We start from the raw sequence: 15614 nt of genomic DNA, 5'->3' as shown, positions 1-15614 counted from the left end.
TATACTATATGTATCATCCCTCACTCTTCTGGGTCACTTGTCTTAGCCTATTACCTAACTGTGACCCGCACAACCTCTCCGCTAATTCCTCAATGAGCTAATCATAGCCGCGCCGCCGCGCCGAACACCACCGCCATGTGGGGAGCAGGAGAGACTGTACCTGCCGGACAGATGCAAACACTGGATATAAATAAAAACTTATCCTTCTAAAGCAGTGGTTCTCAACCAGGGTGCCTCCAGCTGCTGCAAAACTATAACTCCCAGCATGCACATCTGTATTACTGTTATACTATACCGTACATCTGTATTACTGTTATACTATACCGCACATCTGTATTACTCTTATACTATACCGTACATCTGTATTACTGTTATACTATACCGTACATCTGTATTACTGTTATACTATACCGCACATCTGTATTACTGTTATACTATACCGTACATCTGTATTACTGTTATACTATACTGTACATCTGTATACTATACTGTACATCTGTATTACTGTTATACTATACCGTACATCTGTATTACTGTTATACTATACCGCACATCTGTATTACTGTTATACTATACCGTACATCTGTATTACTGTTATACTATACTGTACATCTGTATTACTGTTATACTATACCGTACATCTGTATTACTGTTATACTATACTGTACATCTGTATTACTGTTATACTATACCGTACATCTGTATTACTGTTATACTATACTGTACATCTGTATTACTCTTATACTATACTGTACATCTGTATTACTCTTATACTATACCATACATCTGTATTACTCTTATACTATACCGCACATCTGTATTACTGTTATACTATACCGTACATCTGTATTACTGTTATACTATACTGTACATCTGTAATATTCTTATACTATACTGTACATCTGTATTACTGTTATACTATACCGTACATCTGTATTACTCTTATACTATACTGTACATCTGTATTACTGTTATACTATACCGTACATCTGTATTACTCTTATACTATACCGCACATCTGTATTACTGTTATACTATACCGTACATCTGTATTACTGTTATACTATACTGTACATCTGTATTACTGTTATACTATACCGTACATCTGTATTACTGTTATACTATACTGTACATCTGTATTACTGTTATACTATACTGTACATCTGTATTACTGTTATACTATACTGTACATCTGTATTACTGTTATACTATACCGTACATCTGTATTACTCTTATACTATACCGTACATCTGTATTACTGTTATACTATACTGTACATCTGTATTACTGTTATACTATACTGTACATCTGTATTACTGTTATACTATACCGTACATCTGTATTACTGTTATACTATACCGTACATCTGTATTACTGTTATACTATACTGTACATCTGTATTACTGTTATACTATACTGTACATCTGTATTACTGTTATACTATACCGTACATCTGTAATATTCTCATACTATACTGTACATCTGTATTACTGTTATACTATACTGTACATCTGTATTACTCTTTTACTATACCGTACATCTGTATTACTGTTATACTATACTGTACATCTGTATTACTGTTATACTATACTGTACATCTGTATTACTGTTATACTATACTGTACACCTGTATTACTGTTATACTATACTGTACATCTGTATTACTGTTATACTATACCGTACATCTGTATTACTGTTATACTATACCGTACATCTGTATTACTGTTATACTATACTGTACATCTGTATTACTGTTATACTATACCGTACATCTGTATTACTGTTATACTATACCGTACACCTGTATTACTGTTATACTATACCATACATCTGTATTACTGTTATACTATACTGTACACCTGTATTACTGTTATACTATACCGTACATCTGTATTACTGTTATACTATACCGTACATCTGTAATATTCTTATACTATACTGTACATCTGTATTACTGTTATACTATACCGTACATCTGTATTACTGTTATACTATACTGTACATCTGTATTACTCTTATACTATACCGTACATCTGTAATATTCTTATACTATACTGTACATCTGTATTACTGTTATACTATACCGTACATCTGTATTACTCTTTTACTATACCGTACATCTGTATTACTGTTATACTATACCGTACATCTGTATTACTGTTATACTATACCGTACATCTGTATTACTCTTATACTATACTGTACATCTGTATTACTTTTATACTATACCGTACATCTGTATTACTCTTATACTATTGCACCTTGCACCTTGTATAATACATACAGTAAGGTCTTGCGTAGTGTCTATGGTTAACATCTCTAGCATATACTGTACACCGTTGAATGGTGCTTTGGTCACATGCCACTTCTAGCCAATTACTGTTGGATAAAGTCCAACCTTTTTTATTCCAGGAGAAGGGGTGGACCACAACCTGTTAAAACCAGTTAGTCTAGGCCTGGATTTTTCCAGGGTAACATCTTCCAGCCCTGCACTTGCCATTCAGCAACGTGTTCATATTCCCTAGCCCCGAGTAAATTGCCAGGCATACCTACACCTTTTCTGGATAAGCTGTCCTATGCGTGTACATGAGGAGCAGCACTATTTCTGGCCATTCTATAACTTTGTATATGTTATTTTTTTAGCAGATTTAGCAGGATTCGTATCTAATTTGTAGTTCTCCCAGAGCTGGTGGGCGGAGCTCCCCCCCCCCCCCTCCATAGATTTGCATTGGCTTGTCTTGCAGACACAGGACAGAGCTGAGCTGATTTTCACAGTGGAATACAATCCCACCGGAAAGGAGGGGGGAGAGGGAAGAAGGTAAATAACAGGAGAAAGAAGCATTTTTGTCTAAGATCCATTACAAAGTTTTATATATTGGCTTGTACTACTGATCTATGCAAAGTTTATTCTAATGACACAGTGCCCATTTTAGTAATTTTGGACTGAGAACTTAAGAACCAACATTACAGGGGCCCACCTTTGCGAGTTCTCCACAGCACTGGAGGCTCCGAGTGTGCAGCGTGACGACCACGGGGCAGGAGTATCTGTAAAAGGTGGTAAGGTATTTTTAATATACAATATAATTGGGGTAATATTTAACAGTATCTTGACGTCACGTCCTGCCCCCTCAATGCAAGTCTATGGGAGGGGGCATGGTGGGGGCAGATTCGTGACGACACGATACTCTGGCCCCGTGGTCGTCACGCTGCACACTCGGAGCCTCCAGCACTGCAGAGAGCTCGCAAAGGTGGGTGCTGAATGACAGATTGCGGGGGTCCCCAGCGGCGGGATCCCTGCGATCAGATATCTTATCCCCTATCCTTTGGAACACCAGTATCTACATCTGCATTAGTCATTTTATGTTTGTGCTAAGAAGTACCTAAAAGACTGCTAAATTCAGTAAAGCTTCATTAAAGGGACCGTTACCAAATATCTATCCTATCTAAGACATTATAACTAAGCTGTATCAGTGTAAGAGTATTATATTGGATTAACAACAGAAATTTTTGTTAAGTGTTACAAAGTTGTTGTCATGACCGGGGGTGGACAGGGAGAGTGAGCCCTAAGCTGTCCCTAGAAACACTCTCCCTGCCTACTTGCCCATCAGCCCTAAACTGCGGATTGACAACCACAGTGCTGGTCCCTTCCTGCGCTAAAGTGCATTGGGCATAAAGGTACACAAACAATACTGAACATAGTCAGGAATAGGTCAGAAACATAACGGAAAAACAACCAAACAACCAGATAAACCAGACAGTATATAAATATACAAACAGGGCAGGATATAGCGTACTAACGTACAGTACAGAAACCGGAATCAAGATAAACGGCAGATATGAATAAATGAACAAGACTAGATATGGAATAAGTATACAGCAGAAACCAGGAGATGCAGGGGAAGAACAGATGAACTGAATGTAAAACACTAAACAGGTCAAGAAACATAGAACACTGTTCACACTGGACACCGAACAAAGAACAAACTAGACTTCTCACTCCAAAAATGGAGGGACATCAATACTAACTCCAAATAGACTTCTAGCCAGTGGGCACACTCCACTGTGTGATCAGGATACTGGCCTAGAAGGAAACAGAAATATAATACACAGAACACTAGATCTGAACAGACTCCACAGAAAACTTCAAAAACCAAACTCCACAACATGGAGGAATACGGGTCAGGACAGGAATACTAAATGTGAACGCAGACTAAGATATGACAGGGTACTAGAAGCCAACAGATGTACATAAATAGTCATAAACAGGAATCAACAATGGTTAAAACTCAGATATTAACACATAGCAAAGGTAAAACTAATAACCAGCACAGAGTTAAAACCATACCCGCACTGCAATAGGGGGTCATTAACTCTTCCAACCCTGGGAAGATATAAAAACTAATGTCTGAACAGACCCCAAGACAGAAAAATACATAAACACAAAAACAGACATTACAGTTGTTCCATGGTATCCTATGGTGTCCAGAGGTCTCATTCCTGCACTTTGTATACCAGGACATTAGGGGGTTCACAAAGGCCCATTAGGTATGACAAAATATCAGGGACTACTAGACCCAGCAAAAACCTTATCATGTCCCCCTTGCGTTCTCCACAAAGCGTTGCTGAGAATAATGGGCAGAACCCAACCTGAAGACCCAGGCAAAATTTACAAATTTGTCATAATCACCCGAGTTTAAGAGTCATCATTATCTGTTTAGTGTTTCCCAACCAGTGTGCCTCCAGCTGTTGCAAAACTACAACTCCCAGCATGCCCAGCTGCACCTCTGTGTAATGCATACAATGAGGACACGTGCATCTACTTTAAAGGGGTACTCCGCCTCACACATCTTATCGCCTAGCAAAAGGATAGGGGATACAATATTAGATCGCGGGGGTCCAGCCACGATCTCCAGGCCGGCACCCCTGTCATTCAGGTCACGGAGCGAACTCCAATCCATGCCCGATGACTGGCAATGCAGGTCGCCAAGCTCCCTCCATTCAAGTCTATGGCAGGAGGCGTGACGGCTCTGTACTAGCCGACACGCCCCCTCCCATAGACATGAATGGAGGGGGCGTGGCGTGACGTCCCGAACGCGAAAGCTGTAAGCTTCCATGTTCTGGACGCCGCAGCTGCCAACCCGGAGATCGCTGGGGTCCCCAGCAGCTGGACCCCCGCAATCTAACATTGTCACGATTCGGCAGGCTGGATGTGGATCCTCTGTGTCAGCGAGGGATTGGCGTGGACCGTGTCGGTGGACCGGTTCTAGGTTGCTACTGGTTTTCACCAGAGCCCGCCGCAAAGCGGGATGGTCTTGCTGCGGCGGTAGCAACCAGGTCGTATCCACTAGCAACGGCTCAACCTCGCTGACTGCTGAGAAGGCGTGGGACAGAAGGACTAGGCAGAGGCAAGGTCAGACGTAGCAGAAGGTCGGGGCAGGCAGCAAGGTTCGTAGTCAATGAGGATAGCAGAAGGTCTGGAACACAGGCTTTGGACAACACTAAACGCTTTCACTGGCACAAGGCAACAAGATCCGGCGAGGGAGTGCAGGGGAAGTGAGGTAATATGGACAGGGAGCAGGTGGAAGCTAATTAGGCTGATTGGGCCAGGCACCAATCATCTTAGAGAGCTGGCGCGCGCGCGCCCTAGAGAGCGGAGCGCGCGCGCCAGAACATGACAGTTGGGGACTGGGATGGGTAAGTGACTTGGGATGCGATTCGCGAGCGGGCGCATCCCGCTATGCGAATCGCATCCCCGCCGGCAATGTCAGTGCAGTGCTCCCGGTCAGCGGGTCTGACCGGGGCGCTGCAGAGAGAGGAACGCCGTGAGCGCTCCGGGGAGGAGCAGGGACCTGGAGCGCTCGGCGTAACAAACATCTTATCTCCTATCCTTTGGATAGGGGATAAGATGTGTGCGGCGGAGTACCCCTTTAAAACAGATGCTATGGTCACATGACAATGATAATCCTAGACAATCAGGAGAAAGCCCCTATTCCAACTTCAACATTTTTGGATGTAATATTGTTTAATATATTTATATTGTAATTGCATATTAAAATAATTAAGAATTAAAAAAAAAGAAAATTCTGACTAAACAAATTATCCCCATTGCCACGTAAAAGTTGCATGAGGATTGCTTACTGATAACTGGGGTCACCCATGGGCTGCTCAACTCCCAGCACAGGTAGCAATGTCAAGGGTTAACAATGTTTGCATATACTGTACACAATTGAATGGTGCTTTGGTCGCATGGTAATCCTAGACAATCATTATAGTCCAAACTTTCTATTCCAGAAAGGGAAGTGGAGTCAGTGTTTCCTGACCAGGGCACCTTCAGCTGTTGCAAAAACTACAACTCCCAGCATGCCCGGACAGCCGTTGGCTGTCCGGGCATGCTGGGAGTTGTAATTTTGCAATAGCTGGGAGCACCCTGCTTGGTAAACACTGCTTAAGAGATTGCTGACTTTTGCAGTATGGTGCGGATTATAGTGCATGCTCCGTGCAGTTGTTTCCAGCATTCTATGTGTGCTTCCTAGTGCCTTGTTGTAGTTAGTTTTGTATCTAGTCAAGTTGGCAATGCTGGGAGTTGTAGTTCTGCAATAGCTGGGAGCACACTGCTTGGTGAACATTGCTTTATAGATTGCTGACTTTTGCAGTATGGTGCGGATTATAGTGAATGCTCTGTACAGTTGTTTCCAGCATTCTATGTGTGCTTCCTAGTGCCTTGTTGTAGTTAGTTTTGTATCTAGTCAAGTTGGCAATGCTGGGAGTTGTAGTTTTGCAACAGCTGGAGGCACACTGGTTGGAAAAAACTGTCAAGTCGTAAAAAATTCAGACTAAACAACCAATCCCCATTGTCATGTTAAAGTTGCATGAGGATGCCTACTGATAATTGGGTTCAGCCGTGGGCGCAGGGGTCAGCAGCGCGTACACTCACCCAGTCCGGTGGGAAGACTGCTCAGCTCCTCGCACAGGTAGTAGTCGTCCGGGTTGATGTAGGGCATGTGCTGGAGAATGCTCTGTTTGGGGATGAGGTACAAGACCTCGGCGATCTCGCCGTCTTCTATGATGGACATCCGCTTAACCACGTTCGTGGGTTTGTTCTTGGCGGGCGGGACATCTTTGCTGCGCCCAGAGGAGCAAAGTCTCCCGAGGGCATTCAGACTCCGAGGAAAAGATGGCATGGTGTAGAGGTGAAGCCTATAAGGCCTGTGCCCGACCCTGGCACCTCAGTGTATACAGAACGCAGCGTCTACGGGCAGCGCCATTCTTCTGGATCCACCGCAGACAATAAATCCACCGTGTCCCCATCCGTGCCCGCCGCCGGCTCCCTGGACACTGGCGAGGGACCTGCAGCTGGATCCTGCTTCCTTGGTAAGGGGGATTAAGATGAGATAGAGATTACCAGTAGGAGATTACAAGGCGGGTCACCTGACCCCCGTCCCACAACACCCGCCCGCAGTGCCACGACGTTACAATGTATTCGATCCCGCGGCCCCTGTCCTGTCCAAGGGGCATGAGCAGGGCCGGGACCCATGAGATTAGGATCCTGGAGAATCCGGGTGTAGGTAAAACGAAGTAAGAGGATTACACCCAAACGTCTTAAGGAAAAAATTATGATATCCTTGAAGTCGGGGGATTTATACGCAGGACAGAGAGGGAGAGACATCTGCGCTCGTAATCCGCCGCATGCCGAATAAAAAGTAATTAGAAGACGTCATTAAGAAGCTGCCGCGAAACTAATCCCCCCCCTGCGTGAAGTGCGAGCGCACAGACGGAGCAGGACTGTCGGGAACAGAAGTGCAGGACAGAAGGGAGAGACACATGGCGCCTGACATTACATCCAGATGTTGCAAAACTACAACTCCCAGCACACCCGGACACATGTGCATAGTGTCAAGGGTTAATATTGCTTGTCTATACTGTATACAGATGAATGGTGCTTTGGTCACATGCTAATCTAGACAATCATAGCAGGAGAAAGTTTCCAGTCCAACCTCTCTATTCCAGAAGGGGGTGTTAAGTCAGTGTTTCCCAATTTGTGTGCCTTCAGCTGTTGCAAAAACAATTCACAGCATGCCTGGACTAACTAGAAACGAAACAAGGTGCATGGAAACACACATTAAATGCTGGAAAAAACTGTACAGAGCATACACTATAATCCGCACCAAACTGCAAAAGTCAGCAATCTATAAAGCAGTGTTTCCCGACCAGGACGCCTTTAGCTGTTGCAAAACTACCACTCCCAGCATGCCCGGACGTGCACCTTGTTTAAACCATACACTGAGGACAAATGTGCATAGTGTCAAGGGCTAACATTGCTTGCATATAGAGCACACAGATGAATGGTGCTTTGGTCACATGCTAATCCTAGACAATCATTGCTGGAAACAGTTTCTAGTCCAACCCCTTTATTTCAGAAGTGGTGTTAAAGGGGTACTCCGGTGAAAACCTTTTTACTTTTAAATCAACTGGTGGCAGAAAGCTAAACATATTTGTAAATTACTTCTATTAAAAAATCTTAATCCTTCCTGTACTTATTAGCTGCTGAATACTACAGAGGAAATTCTTTTCTTTTTGGAATGCTCTCTGATGACATCACGACCACAGTTCTCTCTGCTAACATTATTATAATAATAATAACACTTTATTTATTGTTGTCCTTAGTGGGATTTGAACCCAAGTCCCCAGCACTGCAAGGTAGCAGTGCTAACCACTAAGCCCACCATGCTGCCCTTGGCATACATCTGCTATGCATGGTTGCTAGAATGGACAGAGATGTCAGCAGAGAGCACTGTGTTCGTGATGTCATCAGTGTTCCAAAAAGAAAGGAATTTCCTCTGTAGCATTCAGCAGCTAATAAGTACTGGAAGGATTAAGATTTTTTTAATAGAAGTAATTTACAAATATGTTTAACTTTCTGCCACCAGTTGATTTAAAAGAAAAAAGGTTTTCACTGGAGTACCCCTTTAAGTCTGTTTCCCAACCAGTGTGCCTTCAGCTGCTGCAAAACTACAACTCCCAGCATGCCGGACATAAGTCCATAGTGTCAAGGGTTAACATTGCTTGCCTATACTGCACACAGATGAATGGTGCTTTGGTCACATTCTAATCCTAGACAATCATTGCAGGAGAAAGTTTCCAGTCCAACCTCTCTATTCCAGAAGTGGGTGTTAAATCAGTGTTTCCCAACTAGTGTGCCTTCAGCTGTTGCAAAACTACAACTCCCAGCATACCCGGACTAACTAGAAAACAAAAACAAGGCGCATGGAAACACACATTGAATGCTGGAATAAACTGTACAGAGCATACACAATGATCCGCACCATACTGCAAAAGTCAGCAATCTATAAAGCAGTGTTTCCCGACCAGGACGCCTTTAGCTGTTGCAAAACTGCAACTCCCAGCATGCCCGGACGTGCACCTTGTTTAAACCATACACTGAGGACAAATGTGCATAGTGTCAAGGGTTAACATTGCTTGCATATAGTGCACACAGATGAATGGTGCTTTGGTCACATGCTAATCCTAGACAATCATTGCTGGAAACAGTTTCTAGTCCAACCCCTTTATTTCAGAAGTGGTGTTAAAGGGGTACTCCGGTGGCCAACGTGTTTTTTTCAGTTTTTGATTTACCAATTTGTTTTGTTTCATTTCTATTCTTGTTGTTTAGCCTACTCTATTTCCATTCTTTGTTGTCTTTTTATCCCCCACTCTGTTTTCCTATCTTTGCTTCCATTTCCTGTTTCTTGCTGTGTTGAAAACTACAAATCCCAGCATGCCACATGCCTTGCTGGTTTGGGGCAGCTCCTCTTTTTTTTTTTTTGTTCCGCCCTTTACCCATCCTACTATTTTCCCGGGTCAGCCCCCTTATACACAGCACACTAATATAATCAGCCTTGGTTAGGATACACTGTCATACACACACAAAAGGGACTACAACTCCCAGCATGTGTCATTCAGGAGTCTTCAGTCTGTGGTATAACACCAGCATGCTGCCTCTGTAGTCTCCTGGGGGTTGTAGTTCATCACACCTCTTTAGGGCATAACACCAGTGTTTCCCAACCAGGGTGCCTCCAGGTGTTGCAAAACTACAACTCCCAGCATGCCCTGACAGCCTTTGGGCATGCTAGGAGTTGTAGTTTTGAAACAGCTGGAGGCACACTGGTTGGGAAACACTGGTGTAACATGATGTGTATGCTGAATAGGCTAGAACAGTGTTTCCCAACCAGTGTGCCTCCAGCTGTTGCAAATCTACAACTCCCAGCATGCCCAAAGTCTGTCAGGGCATGCTGGGAGTTGTAGTTTTGCAACAGCTGTAGGCACACTGGTTTGTAAACACTAGCATACACACACACACAACAGGGACTACAACTCCCAGCATGTGTTATTCAGGGGTCCCCCCCCCCTCCCCCTTCACATATAGAGATCATTCCCAGTATGAGATTTCTTCCCCTGCAGTCCATACATCCTCACCCCGTGCACCTTCTCATCCTCCCCTTCACATAACACTTATCTTCTCTGTCTTCTCCTGTGCAGACCTGCATCCTTAGAATACAGAGCAGGGGGGAGGGGAGGAGCTGTGTACTCAGCTGGATGAGATAAGGGGGGCGTGGCTTATTTTTCTCATGCAGACAGAGAAAAAAAAAAAGCGTATGACATCTTGTCCCACAACAGACTCAGAACTGTGGACAACAGTAAAAGAAAACCCTCAGAACTACAGAACTTCCTGCCCAACAAACAGGTAAGAAAAACACACACATGCTGCCAAAACATCTAACACATGTATATTGCAAAAAAAACAAAACTTACAAAGAAGATGCCATAAAGTCAAAAAAAATTTACCACCGGAGTACCCCTTTAAGTCTATTTCGCAACCAGTGTGCCTTCAGCTGCTGCAAAACTACAACTCCCCAGCATGCTTTGGACTGACTGAAACTAAACAAGGCCCTAGGAAACACACATTGAATGCTTGAAACAACTGCACGGAGCATACACTATAATCCGCACCACACTGCAAAAGTCAGCAATCTATAAAGCAGTGTTTGCCGACCAGGATGCCTTTAGCTGTTGCAAAACTACAACTCCCAGCATGCCTGGACCTGCACCTTGACTGACTGGAAACTAAACAAGGAGCTAGGAAACACTCATAGAATACTGGAAACAATTGCACAGAGCATACACTATAATCCGCACCGTACTGCAAAAATCAGCAATCTATAAAGCAGTGTTTCCCGACCAGTGTGCCTCCAGCTGTTGCAAAACTACAACTCCCAGCATGCCCGGACAGCCTTTGGCTGTCCGGGCATGCTGGGAGTTGTAGTTTTGCAACCTACAGAGGCACATTGGTTGGAAAACACTCCAATAATGTTCAAACTGTGGAACTCTGGCTATTGCAAAGCTATGACAGTCCGGCATGCTGGGAGTTGTAGTATTGCAACAGCTGGAGGCACACTGGTTGTGAAACACACCAATAATGTCCAAACTGTGGAACTCTGGCTATTGCAAAACTACAACTACCAGCATGCCCAGACATGCCCATTGGCTGCCCGAGCATGCTGGGAGTCGTAGTTTTGCAACAGCTGGAGGCACACTGTTTGGGAAAGGCTGTCAATTAAAGTCTACGGAAGAATCAGGAATCCGAAAATAATTTGTAGCAACTTTGGGGGGGTAAGTAAAATGACTGTATTTTTTTTTACTGCGACAAATACGACCGAAAATACCCAGTGGGAACAGGGCCTAAGGCTGCGGTCAGTTTGTGCCATATAAGAGGGGGGCGTACCCCATAAGTTCCCTCTACTGCATTACTGAGCCCGGCTCCACCTTCTCGCGGCACTGCTGGTCGGAGTCGCTCTGACACGCCGCCTGTCGCGCTGATTTACGGTCGCACATTTGGCACCTGATCACCGTCGTACGGGTGACCACGAGGGCAGATTGCAGCAGCGGCGGCGGCGGCGGTAGGGTGGGGCCGGACAACGCAACACTGTGATTATTCCAATCAACTCTGCAATGCAGGAGGAGGACTGAAAATATTACCGGGAGGCGTTCGTCTGTCTCGGGCACCGCCTGCCTTCCAAGACTTGTTTAAAGAGCAAGAGGTTACCCAGCTTTCCCAGGCTCCTGAACGCCAAACCTGCCTAATAACGCAACAGTACCGCAGCGGGTACAGTTAAGTTTACCCCAATAGTCTAGAAAAGATTTATGTATACCGTCACCCAGCTCTCCCAGGCTCCTGAATGACAAACTTTGCTTAATAAGGAAGCAATAGAGCAGCAAGAACAAATCAGCTTATCTTAAAAGTCTAGTATAGGTTCATGTCCAACATCACCCAGCTTTCTTCACAGGCTCCTGAATGGCCAACCTGCCTAGTAATGAAGCAATACAGCAGCAGGAATAATTCAGCTTATCATAATAGTCAAAAAAAAAAAAAGCTTTACATTCTCCATCACTCAGCTTTCCTATACTTCGGAATTACAAACCTGCCTCATAATGGCGCAAAACAGCAACAGGGACAACTCAGCCTATCTTAATAGTTTAGAAAAGCTTCATGTGCACATCACCTAGCTTTCCCAGACTCCTGAACAACAAGCCTGCCTCAAAATGGAGAAATGCTGAAGCAGGAACAATTCGGCTTATGCTTATAGTCTCAAAAAAGCTTCACATACACCATCATCCAGCTTTCCCAGGCTTCTGAATGAGAAATCTGCCTAATAATACAAAAATATAGCAGCAGGGACAATTTAGCATCTCTTATTAGTTTAAAAAAAAGCTTCATGTGCACATCACCCAGCTTTCCCAGACTCCTGACCAATAAACCTGCCTGAATATTAAGAAATGCCGAAGCAGGAACAATTCGGCTTATGCTTATAGTCTCAAAAAAGCTTCACATACACCATCATCCAGCTTTCCCAGGCTTCTGAATGACAAACCTGCCCAGCTCTGCTGCATCCCCTGCTCTATTATTACCATAAAACTACTTGTTGTGACTAGTTAGGTACTAACCCTAGTTAATGGTGGCCATACTGGCTGTCACCCAGCTTTTCCAGAGACAGATAAAGCTAATATATGTCCTGGGTTTATGGAGATTTTTCCTTTTATGTTTTTATGCAGCAGCAAATGCTTGGAGCGTCCAGTCTTGTTAATACAGGACAAGCTAAGATCATAGGGACCCCCGGGCATCGGAACTGTCAGCCACGGCGAGGCGTCCGGCGCTCTGTGACTTTCCTCCGAGGGGGGGGGGGACACGAGAAACCAGGAGTAGACACTTCAATTTGTTGTGTCTCATCTTTACATTTAGATTTCAAATGTAAATTATACAAAAAACAGATAAACAGCAGCAACTAACAGTATAACTACAGACAGAGCAGAGCTGAGATTGTCATTGGCAAAACTAATTATCATTGTGTTATCTGTGGTGTTACATAGGACTGCAGGTCACATCTATACATTATCTGTACTCAGAGAATTATCACTGTGTTATCTGTGGTGTTACATAGGACTGCAGGTCACATCTATACATTATCTGTACTCAGAGAATTATCACTGTGTTATCTGTGGTGTTACATAGGACTGCAGGTCACATCTATACATTATCTGTACTCAGAGAGTTATCACTGTTATCTGTGGTGTTACATAGGACTGCAGGTCACATCTATACATTATCTGTACTCAGAGAGTTATCACTGTGTTATCTGTCATGTTACATAGGACTGCAGGTCACATCTACTACATTATCTGTACTCAGAGAGTTATCACTGTGTTATCTGTGGTGTTACATAGGACTGCATGTCACATCTACTACATTATCTGTACTCAGAGAGTTATCACTGTTATCTGTGGTGTTACATAGGACTGCAGGTCACATCTATACATTATCTGTACTCAGAGAGTTATCACTGTGTTATCTGTGGTGTTACATAGGACTGCAGGTCACATCTACTTCATTATCCGTACTCAGAGAGTTATCACTATGTTATCTGTGGTGTTACATAGGACTGCAGGTTACATCTATACATTATCTGTACTCAGAGTTATCACTGTGTTATCTGTGGTGTTACATAGGACTGCAGGTCACATCTACTAACATTATCTGTACTCAGAGAGTTATCACTGTTATCTGTGGTGTTACATAGGACTGCAGGTCACATCTATACATTATCTGTACTCAGAGAGTTATCACTGTGTTATCTGTGGTGTTACATAGGACTGCAGGTCACATCTACTACATTATCTGTACTCAGAGAGTTATCACTGTGTATCTGTGGTGTTACATAGGGACTGCAGGTCACATCTATACATTATCTGTACTCAGAGAGTTATCACTGTGTTATCTGTGGTGTTACATAGGACTGCAGGTCACATCTATACATTATCTGTACTCAGAGAGTTATCACTGTTATCTGTGGTGTTACTAGGACTGCAGGTCACATCTATACATTATCTGTACTCAGAGAGTTATCACTGTTATCTGCGGTGTTACATAGGACTGCAGGTCACATCTATACATTATCTGTACTCAGAGAGTTATCACTGTGTTATCTGTGGTGTTACATAGGACTGCAGGTCACATCTACTACATTATCTGTACTCAGAGAGTTATCACTGTTATCTGTGGTGTTACATAGGACTGCAGGACACATCTACTACATTATCTGTACTCAGAGAGTTATCACTGTTATCTGTGGTGTTACATAGGACTGCAGGTCACATCCACTACATTATCTGTACTCAGAGAGTTATCACTGTTATCTGTGGTGTTACATAGGACTGCAGGTCACATCTATATATTATCTGTACTCAGAGAGTTATCACTGTGTTATCTGTGGTGTTACATAGGACTGCAGGTCACATCTATACATTATCTGTACTCAGAGAGTTATCACTGTGTTATCTGTGGTGTTACATAGGACTGCAGGTCACATCTACTACATTATCTGTACTCAGAGAGTTATCACTGTGTTATCTGTGGTGTTACATAGGACTGCAGGTCACATCTACTACATTATCTGAACTCAGAGAGTTATCACTGTGTTATCTGTGGTGTTACATAGGACTGCAGGTCACATCTATACATTATCTGTAGTCAGAGAGTTATCACTGTGTTATCTGTGGTGTTACATAGGACTGCAGGTCACATCTACTACATTATCTGTACTCAGAGAGTTATCACTGTGTTATCTGTGGTGTTACATAGGACTGCAGGTCACATCTATACATTATCTGTACTCAGAAAGTTATCACTGTGTTATCTGTGGTGTTACATAGGACTGCAGGTCACATCTATACATTATCTGTACTCAGAGTTATCACTGTGTTATCTGTGGTGTTACATAGGACTGCAGGTCACATCTATACATTATCTGTACTCAGAGAGTTATCACTGTGTTATCTGTGGTGTTACATAGGACTGCAGGTCACATCTACTACATTATCTGTACTCAGAGAGTTATCACTGTGTTATCTGTGGTGTTACATAGGACTGCAGGTCACATCTACTACATTATCTGTACTCAGAGAGTTGTCACTGTGTTATCTGTGGTGTTACATGGGACTGCAGGTCACATCTACTACATTATCTGTACTCAGAGAGTTATCACTGTGTTATCTGTGGTGTTACA

At 43.4% G+C, this 15614-nt stretch overlaps 1 protein-coding gene across 16 annotated transcripts in view; it reads right to left on the bottom strand.

The window, feature by feature from the left end:
• Positions 1 to 15614, bottom strand: part of ABLIM1 (actin binding LIM protein 1) — a 349855-nt gene that overhangs the window by 256733 nt on the left and 77508 nt on the right. For 2 of the 16 annotated variants that reach the window (XM_056530881.1, XM_056530882.1), the window contains exon 1: positions 6935 to 7575. The exons of 2 other annotated variants lie outside the window; for them this stretch is intronic. In XM_056530881.1, the coding sequence (XP_056386856.1) occupies positions 6935 to 7181 (247 nt within the window). In that variant the 5' untranslated portion in view covers positions 7182 to 7575. Of the gene's footprint in view, positions 1 to 2978; positions 3000 to 6934; positions 7576 to 15614 lie in introns of those variants that run through there. 12 more of the 16 variants (XM_056530883.1, XM_056530884.1, XM_056530896.1 and 9 more) reach the window with 10 other exon arrangements.

The sequence above is a fragment of the Hyla sarda genome, chromosome 7 (genome assembly GCF_029499605.1).
Source record: "Hyla sarda isolate aHylSar1 chromosome 7, aHylSar1.hap1, whole genome shotgun sequence".
Lineage (NCBI taxonomy): Eukaryota > Metazoa > Chordata > Amphibia > Anura > Hylidae > Hyla > Hyla sarda.
This window is presented reverse-complemented; position numbering and strand designations above follow the sequence as displayed.